This window comes from Hippocampus comes, unplaced genomic scaffold (genome assembly GCF_001891065.2).
Source record: "Hippocampus comes isolate QL1 unplaced genomic scaffold, H_comes_QL1_v1.1 scaffold612, whole genome shotgun sequence".
Lineage (NCBI taxonomy): Eukaryota > Metazoa > Chordata > Actinopteri > Syngnathiformes > Syngnathidae > Hippocampus > Hippocampus comes.
Window position 1 is genome coordinate 145,758 of NW_017805584.1, and position 9,776 is coordinate 155,533.

The 9,776-nt window shown below is 47.2% G+C and overlaps 1 protein-coding gene across 4 annotated transcripts in view; it reads left to right on the forward strand.

Annotated features, from left to right (window-relative positions):
• Window positions 1–9,766, forward strand: part of LOC109521964 (growth factor receptor-bound protein 10-like) — a 36,656-nt gene extending 26,890 nt beyond the window's left edge. For all 4 annotated transcript variants that reach the window (XM_019880118.1, XM_019880119.1, XM_019880120.1 and 1 more), the window contains 10 exons: window positions 1,680–1,754; window positions 2,158–2,295; window positions 3,199–3,309; window positions 4,834–4,932; window positions 5,033–5,110; window positions 6,137–6,253; window positions 6,342–6,408; window positions 6,490–6,577; window positions 7,134–7,227; window positions 8,381–9,766. In XM_019880118.1, coding sequence (XP_019735677.1) covers window positions 1,680–1,754; window positions 2,158–2,295; window positions 3,199–3,309; window positions 4,834–4,932; window positions 5,033–5,110; window positions 6,137–6,253; window positions 6,342–6,408; window positions 6,490–6,577; window positions 7,134–7,227; window positions 8,381–8,527 — 1,014 coding nt within the window. In that variant the 3' untranslated portion in view covers window positions 8,528–9,766. The remainder of the gene's footprint in view (window positions 1–1,679; window positions 1,755–2,157; window positions 2,296–3,198; window positions 3,310–4,833; window positions 4,933–5,032; window positions 5,111–6,136; window positions 6,254–6,341; window positions 6,409–6,489; window positions 6,578–7,133; window positions 7,228–8,380) is intronic.
• The last annotated feature ends 10 nt before the right edge of the window (window positions 9,767–9,776 follow it).

Genomic DNA, 9,776 nt, shown 5'->3' on the forward strand with positions numbered 1-9,776 from the left:
TTTTATTTGGTATGCATTTGTAGCAACAGCATGATAACATTTATTTGTTTTTATTTGCGTTTTATATTCATATTGATAATTCACGTTTTGTCTTGGATAATAAAGCACGGTTATGCATAATAAATTGTATGCATAATAAATATTCACTATCACTGTATGAGGTAAGAATCAACAGCTTTTTATCACATTTACACAACACTTTATGAATACAAGTCATGAACAAATCTTAAATATGGCAGGGGATGTGTTTACTTTTTTAGTTTTGATTTTGAGCAGCAAATTTGGAGTTACATATTGGTGCTCACCAGGAATGCATATGCAAAATTGCACAAATTTTCACTTGAAAGAATAGTGGCGATCTTGGGATTTTTTTCTGTTCAATTTTCAAACTGTGTAAATTTAATACACTTCATCTTCAGCATGTTTAGTGCCACTTTTGTAAGTAACCACGCCCCCGTCCAGGCCACGCCCATGTCCAGGCCACGCCCCTTCCGCTTTTTTCATCACTCGCCATTGCCATGTATGGACTTTAGACGAAAGCTGCGCCGTACCCTGATCTGGTTGCCAGTCAGTCGCAGGACACATAGAGACAAAGGCCCGTTCACACCCACACCTCCGCTGTCACTGGGTGGGAACCGATCGATCCCACGCTGCCCGCACACAAATCCGGCGAGTATGATACCATGACAGCAGCAGCGACCGAGAACTTTATCAAGAATTTAACGGTCAATATTTTCTCGTATAATAAATTGAAAAACCAACACATGAATGTGAAGTTCAATGTTACCGATGCCCCACCGGTCCAACCCATTCAAAAATGAACAAAAATGCACTTTTCATCCAAAAACAAAGTGCCATTCAGAGTGTTCAATGAAAAAAGTCCCATTCAACATGCAAATAAAAAAAGTATCTTCCCTCCCCAAAGGGCTTTTCATATTCGTCTGTACTTGAATGGAATCCGGTCGTTTGAGTCGGAGTTCTGCTCAAATAGATTTCTTCAACTCTAGTTTTACTGCAGTTCATTTGGAATGAAGACCCAACTTTTCATTTTGTTCCTTCCGAGTTGAATCCCATAAATTCCCGTTAGTTTCCAAATTTCACGGAATTTTGCCACCCTGAAGACAGTTCAGGAATAGAAAAGGTACCATTGTCACCATCCGTATTAATTAAATTACACCAAACATTTGTCGGGAAGCCATTGTGGTACTATACCTGACGACTTTGTATGTGAAAAGTTTGAGGTTGTTTTAAAAGATACATGCTTGTGTGGACATAGTATGACCAACGTAGCATATGAATCAAACAAAGCACTTTTCACCGTTTTAAGGAGACGTCATCTCAAACCTCCACGGTGGCACGCATCATTCTGGGGCCGTCCCCGGCCTGGCATCTCGAGCTGATCTCAGCCCGGGGCCGCCGCGCCGCCTTTACGGTGACATTATTGCCGCGGTGATTTAGGTGTGTGTCAGAGCCAGCAGGTGACCTCAGCTCTGTGGTAATGAGCGCACTAAAACACCAGAGTGCTGGCCACAGCCTGTCAATCACACTAAGAGTGGCGCTGCTGGCTAAAGGGGATTACATCAGCGGGTGAGATCATACTGCATCCACTCTCAGGCTCAAGTCAAGTCTCTCTCTCTCTCTCTCTCTCGCTCGCTCGCTCTCTGTGTTTTTCCATGCAGAACTTTTTTCCAGAGCAGATGGTGGCTTGGTGTCAGGAGTCTGATGGCACAATCCCTCAATCACAGCTCTTACAGGTAAAGGGGGGCGGGGGGGTGGGTGACTCAGTGCAGACATACACACAGTGCTGCACGTGCGAGTGACTGGTTATCTAACACCCGCTTTAATCGGAAAACCCAAATTGCTGTCCTTGAACGGAGTGAAACCGGGAAAAAAAAAACAAAAAACGTCTCCTCTCCTTCCTGAAGGCTGTGACAAGGACATCTGTTGTCTAAAAATATGCATGAAGATTCATGCGGAGTCATTGCAATCTGCTAATTGCATTTGCCCGCTGGTGCTAGAGTAAGGCGTTTAGGAATATAGGAAATGCCACCGTTCCTCCTCATTACTGTTCGGATGTTTTTTGTTTTGTATTTTGTTTGGTATCGCTGACGTTGCGCCCCCGTCCTCACTCGCGCTTCGTCTGCCTTTTGCTCACAGAACTTCCTGAACTCGAGCAGCTGTCCAGAGATTCAGGGCTATCTGTTTGTGAAGGAACCTGGACGCAAGTCTTGGAAGAAGCTCTACATGTTCCTGCGACGCTCCGGCCTCTACTTCTCCACTAAAGGAACATCCAAGGTAATTCATATCGCACAACGGAGGCACTTGTGAATAACCGAATGGGACCCTTTGCGAGAGCTCTCTGCCAGTGCTCAGTTTTGATTGAGACTATAATCGAGGATAATTGTATCCCATCGGAATGCATCGTCTCTTCCACCACTCCCAGGTTTAATTTGAAACATGATTCACATTTACTGGCATGGTGAAAGAGCGGTTAGCACGGCTGGCTCACAGCAGGAAGATCCCTGGTTAGAAAGGTCACTTTCCAGAAAGTTTTCCCTTGACCGGGGGTGCTGACACAGAATCTGGATTCCATCCCCAGGCGTGACACGTTGGCTGCCCGTTGCGCCTCGAGGGAAGGGTTAAATGCAGAGAACGCATTTTGCTGTAGTTTGTAAATGTTACAAAGCAACATGGTTTTTTTTTTGTGTTTTTTGTGTGTTTGCAAAGTTATTATCAGTATTAGCAAAAAATACAAAAATAGCGACTTCCCCACAAGGTAGACAACCGGAATGAGACAACGTCCAGTGGAAGACCATGCGACTTCTCCCGGTCGTGATGGTCTCGAACTGAGATGTGTACTTTGGACATGACGAATAAAGATGATTCCTCTGGTTCTCGATGCAATGTTTTGGATGCATTTTAATTGACATCATGAGATGACTAAATTAAAAAAAAATGTTTTAAACTTTTTTTGGATCATTTCACTGACCCTGAGGCCGACAGGAAGTTCCTCAATCTGAAAAGATTTTTCAGATGGCAAAATGCTCATCTTGTGATGCGGTTGATGCCCCCCCTCCTTTTTTTTTTCAATTGCAGTTTGTGTTTGCATGTGCTATATCGGTCATTCACAACTTGGAAGGCAATTGAGAATAATTACGCGACATTGTAACAACTCGTCATTATTCCTTGACTGAACAGGAGCCCCGGCACCTGCAGCTGTTGTCTGATCTGGACGACAGCAACATATTCACCACGATCACCGGCAGAAAACTACACAATGCGCCGACAGACTACCAGTTCTCCATCAAGGTAACACGGACGACAGAAAACATCGCAGCGTCTTTCAATCTGCCGCCAAAAACGCTTAGCAATTCGCCGGTGGACGTGGTGCTGCAAGAGTGACGAAATTTGATCACAACCCTTTACTTACATGAGTGACTGGCACTTATGCAATGTAGAAAAGCCCCTTTGGAACAGATGTACCTCCTTTGCCTTTGCAAGTGTTTTGCGCGTGCACGCGTGTGTGGGAGTGTGTGTGCGTGCGCGCGTGTGGGTCAGAGGACACAAGGGTTAAAACCACCCAGCGGGGGTTCAAACACACACTCAGCACTGTGCGTCCCACTCCAGGCGTTATCTGTGGTGGGTCACCTGCTGATCTGGGATAAGCCCAATGGGATAAGCCAGGATGGTCCAGAGAATCTTTCCAAGCAACCCCCCTCTGCACCCCCTCAGCTCGCTTACACACACACACGCACACACACATAAGCATGCATGCTAAGCGACCGTCATGTCAAATGCTGTCAGCGGGGGTGACAGTGCAGAATTGGGTTAGGGATTTTACTTGACGGGTGGTGGCTGTATCATCGCTATGGTTACATGAATTAATTCATCGTGAGCGGCTGGCCGGTCCCCATCGCTGCTGGGGTTGGAGAAAAAAAGGACAAAAGCCTGGACGGCGATGCTCGTCTGCTCTAAGAGTGCGACGCCGCATTGTGCGTGCGCAATCAATGCTCGCGGCTGAAACCAAATCTCCTTCGCTCCCCCTGTGAACTCTCTGAGGTGACAACTGCCGCCTGAGAAAGTTTGCAGGCTTCTTCTTGCCGTCAGCCTTTAAGAGAATGCAAAGCTGAGGCTGTTGCGTGGAATGCTGAACATGCAAAAAACACATTTTATGGCAACTGAATAAAGAATGACAGACAACACCACAGATGGTTCTGCTAAATTTGGAATTTTAAGAGCAATAGTAAAAAGTAAAGCTGAGGTTGGTGGGAGAGATGTAATGTAATCTAGATGCTCGAGCAACAAAGCTGCAGAAAACCACGTATGCAATCACGTACAACACGAGGTGTGATTCTTGGGTTCCTTTTTAACGGAGCAATACTACAAATAGCTTTTGCCAGTCTATGGAAATGACCGTTGAATGTCGCGGGCCGAGTCATTCAGTCCGATGTTGAAAAAGCTTTGTGGGGCAGAGCTGCAGCTCACCGGTAGTTATTTATGATCCGTATGTTCCCCAAAAAGATGCCGAAAGCTAGTATGCTGCTCCTCGTGCCGTGTGTTCTCATTGTTTTGTTTTCAATATGTTGATCTTTTGTGAATTAGCAGCGTTGTGCAAAGAGGATTCTAAATGCTAACTTCTTTTTTTTTTTTTTGTCAGCAAGTTTTTGCATTTTTCTTCCATCTGAGTCAATAATACATGAATCTTAATGCCATAATTAATACATGAGTGGGCGGCGGGTATCTCGCCGTCCCAAATTAGGCTCACAGCACAGCACCGCACCGCATTGCACTGCTGTGGTCAAGTCACGTGTTGCTGCTGTTCTTCACTTGCAGCCCAGTAAAGCGAGAGGGGACTGTAAGGAGCTGAAGATGTTGTGCGCTGAAGACGAGCAGAGCCGGACGTGCTGGATGACTGCCTTCAGACTTCTAAAGGTACCCGATTGACTGTTGTCAGGCTGCACCAAACCAATGTAGGATTTTTGTCACTTCATCAACTTGCACACAAAACTGTTTCTCCCTCTTGTCTTCATAGTATGGCCTTGTCCTATATAAGAGCTACAGCGTCCCCCAGCAGAGGAAGACCAACCTCTCGCAATTCTCCACGCCTGTGGTGAGGATCTGCTCCGTGACATCATCCCCTCGCCGGCATGCTAATGCTAGTGCTGATTCTCCACTCAGCCGGCACGCGTCCACACTGAGCCATTAATTGGCTGATGAATTGCAGAGCCGTTCACTTGGCTTCGCACGCCTCGCTCGAGCTGGAGAGAAAACAAAGCAAGGGCCGGAATAGAGGGTGTGCCGCACTTCTTTGGTTCAGGGTTCGAATCTCGACTCTGGGTTTCCTGCCTGTATTTAGAACATTGTCCCCTTGCTTTGGTCCAGCCGCCTCCTCTCGCTTTCCAAAAACGTATTCAGTTCATTTAAGGCTCTAAATCGCCTTTCGGCGTGAATGTGAGCGTGACAGGTTAACATGAGTCCTCTGATGGACCGTTGACCAGTCCAGGGTGTGCAACGCCTCTCATCCAAAGTCTCTTGGGATAGCCCTCCGCTCACCTGCGAATTCGAATGAGGAGGGGCTGTCTAAAATGGTGGGATGGAAGTTTATGCGTGTTGTGACAATGTCCACCGGAAAAAAAGGCACATTTTGACTCAGAAGCTGCAATCAGGCAGAAGCTGGAATCATGCACAAAACATCAAGATGATCACGATTTGGGTGAAGAAGTAGTCTGCAAAGTGCTACCATATTTTCTGAGTGAAAATCCGAATTAGGTAAAAACATTTTTTTTTGACTGGCACACAGAGTTCACAGACCCCCCCCCCCCCCCCCCCCGCAAACTTTTGTGCGTGACAGGAAGTTTGTGTCTTTTCCAATTGAAAGTAGTTGTGGTTGATTAAAATGATTCCGGCAGCCAAGCCAGTAAGCCAAGGGGGACGTTTGTGATGTCGGAGTGGACTGAAGTGGGTCTCTGTGCAGACAGGATTTGTCATGCCCCAGTGAGTGTGTCTGGCTTGTTAGACCTCTGACCTTTGTTCCCCCCCCTCCCTTCATACCCCCCACACTCCATCACCCTCCGCCAACCCTTACCACCACTCCCACCCCACCCTTTCCTCAACCCTGCTGCCCCCCCCCTAACAGCGAAGTGTGTCAGAGAACTCCCTGGTGGCGATGGACTTCTCGGGACGGACTGGCCGTGTCATCGACAACCCCGTGGAGGCCCAGAGCGCTGCCGTGGAGGAGGGACAGACATGGAGGGTAAAAAGCAAAAGAGGGGGGAATGAAACAAGCCCCCGGTTTGCCGTGTTGGATGGCAGTTAGTTCTCATTCTCTTCATGTCACGTAGAAACGGAGTCAGCGTATGAATGTCCTGGGCAGCCCGTCGCCCCTGCACCCGTCCTCTCTGAGCACAGGTACTCGCCAAGGCCACAACTGTACGAGCGTGAGGTCGAGCTTCGTTACGGCGGGCTAACGCGTGTGCCTCTGTTGACCAGTCATCCACAGGACGCAGGTTTGGTTTCACGGTCGCATCATGAGAGAAGAAGCCCACAAAATGATCATACAACAAGGCCAAGTAGATGGGTAAGATTTTGCGTACTTGGGGAAATTTGTACTTGGGAAGAGTTGGGAAGACTTCACCGTTCCCTTGCCGCAAAAAAAAAACAAAAAAAAAACAAGCAAGCGTAGACAGCTTTGTGGCTCTCATGTTGGTTACACCTGTAATTGTAAAAGACAAACCTCAGTGTATTTATTGTTCGAATAATCAGCGTGATAGTAATAGGATTGAAACCAAACCAAAAACCTGTCAGTCGCCTTTTCCAATACGCTCGCTCACATTTAAAAAAAAAAAAGACAAAATGCGTGGGCTCCATCCAGCCAAAGGCGCGACCATCTCAGTTCTGTATCGGATCCAGATGTAAGCACCCCAAAAGGAAAAGTCAAAAGAAAGGAATTATCTGCACTTTTTCAAAAGCATTTGGAGGGAAGCGTATGCTTTATTCCATGTCGATTTTTACGTGTCAAGAATGCTTCAGGGCTAATCATCCACAGATAATTTGTTCACATCGTCGTTGGCAACACGTGGCTGCCTGTATTTATCCTCCCATCACTTTTCCACTTCTCTCTTGTGTTTTCTTAGGTTATTCCTCTTGCGGGACAGTCAAAGTAACCCCAAGGCCTTCGTGCTCACTTTGTGCCATCACCAGAAGATCAAGCACTTCCAAATTTTACCGGTCAGTGAAATAAGAGCGATTGTTATATGCTGGAAGAAAGTGGCAATTGTACATACATTTGAAGTGCAGAGGGGGGGACTATTATGTTCACAAGTAAAACCAGTTATGGCCGGTGGCTATTGTCAGTTGAAGAAAAAAGCTTTTTTAAAAACTTAACTTGTGTTTTAACTGGCAAGCGGGTTTGATTTTTTTTTTTTTGTAAACGCTCCTAAATGGACATAGTAGTGTTGCGTAATGTGGAAAAAGCAGAAGCCAGCCAAAAAGCCAGCCAATGGACCGCCTTTGGCTTTGATTACAGAAAGCATTTCCTTTTGGCATCATCTGGCTAATCTTATGCAATCACACAACATTCATTTCCATCCAGAGCCGCATTCATTTTTGTATGAAAGATAAGCGAGTTGGAGCCCTGTGTACAAATCTTCTCTGACATATCCCAAAGATTCTTAGGGGATTAAGGTCTGGACTGGACTCTTCTTATACCCTGCCCGTTTACTTTGGAACATGGTCCATCTGGACTCATGAGATCACATGATCTTTTTTTCCATTGCTCCAGAGCACAATGTTATGCGCCCAAGAAAATTGAAGCCTTATTTTGCACCCACTTGAAGTGGTTTTCTGGAGGCTATGCAGCGATTTGGAACATGATTGTAGTGCTTTTGTAACTTTTTTTCCAAAATTTAGCACTACATCGACAAAAATAAATCAATAAATCAATAAATACGAAAAATAACAATCATCCTAATAAATGACCGGCATCGTCTATTGGCTCCCGAAAACGTTTTCATGATTATCACTACCTTGGATGACTTGCGTGGTTCTCTTGCTTCGCACTCCAAATAAAGAGGCAGAGGGTGACGCTGACACACATATTTTTCTACGGTTTGATCGTTATTTAAGATGGAGCGTTATGATGTTCGGAGGCACAACGCTTCATTCTCTTTGACAAATTGCCATCAATGTTCCAGTCAATCTAAAACCTTCATCTGACGGCACAGCAACAGATAGCGACAGAGCATACGGCACGACTCGTGGGCACGCGTTTCTCTCTACTATTACTGTACGACTATTACTGGAGGCGCCTCTGGCCTCTTCCTGCTCTTAATTGCCGAGCGACACCTGTGATGTGATTGTCACGTGTTGCGTGTGTGTCAAGTGTGAAGAGGACGGTCAAGTGTTCTTCAGCCTGGACGACGGCGCCACCAAGTTCACCGACCTGATCCACCTGGTGGAGTTCTACCAGCTCAACAGAGGAGTGCTGCCCTGCAAGCTCAAACACCCGTGCACCGCCGTGGCCTTGTGACACTCCTTCTCCTCACCCCTTTCAGTTTTTTGGTTTGCACACCTCACAGATGCCCCCACACCCCGCACCCCACCACCACCCAAGACCCTACCTTTCTGCCCCCACGCCCCCGGTGAGTCAAGTCTGGGTGAAGAAGTGAAGCGAGCTTTTGGCTGCCTTATTTCTTTTTGGAGGTTTGAAAAGGGCGCAGAACGTTGTGGATTGTGGACTCCTGCGTCGCTGCCACGGAGACCAGAACGTTTGTGATGGTGCACAGAAGCTCGTGAATGATGGCTCTCCTTCCATTGAACCCCCCCGCCCCCCGTGCCCCCTTCCGATCCCACTCTATTTCCCCCCCAGGCCTGATAAGCTGTGGTGCAGGAAGCGCCACCCTTCTTCTTCTTCTTCTTCTTCTTCATTGATCATCAGGGATGGAGGGGAATCCCTCCGGGTCTCGAGCAAACTTTGGATCCAGGAGGTTTTCTCAACCTGTGCAGTCCAGTCTGGATAAGCTGACACCATGACACCGCCCACTCCACCAAACCACACCCACAGCCCCACCCAAACCCACCCTATGCGTGTGGCTCTACTGCTGTGTCCGGGATCAAGTCAAGCGCGAGGAGAAGGATCTAAACGAGCAGAGGCTTATCAGAAAGGACAAAGGAATGTTTATCAGGAAGGCCGAGACGAGCCTCTCTTTTAGACTTGATTACTTGATGTCATTTTAATGCTGTTTTTATGACTGTTGATTAAATGCAGAACTAGTTTGCACTCGTGTGCGGGGAGAGGGGGCGGGGTGGCACCGGTCAATCATCATCATCATCATCCTCCTCCTCCTCCTCCTCCTCCTCCTCTTCCAAGTGGGAGAAACATGCATGTCGATCTCCATCCACGCTGATGGGATTTAAAACAAGAGGAGGCAAAGAGAGTCACGGCTGACGATGCAGGTTTGGCAACATCCCGGAGATGTATGTAGCTCACGGCGCCGTGGCCAAACTACTGTTGGAATGGAGAGAGCAAGAGAGAGGGAGGCAGACAGAGAGAGAGAGAGGGGAAAAGTGCAACTAGGAAGAGGAGGAGGAACGTCTGAATCCGCCGAGACCATTTGAAATGAAAAGGGTTATTTGTTGGCTTTGTGAATGTCATTTTGCTTTTATTCCCCGAGTCTGTTTTCAGCTCGCTGCTTGCACATTTTCAATGATCCAGAGGTTAGAGTAGAGCGTCGGAGGCATCCTGAAGACTCCCGCTTCCCCCTCCCCCTTAGTCCCCC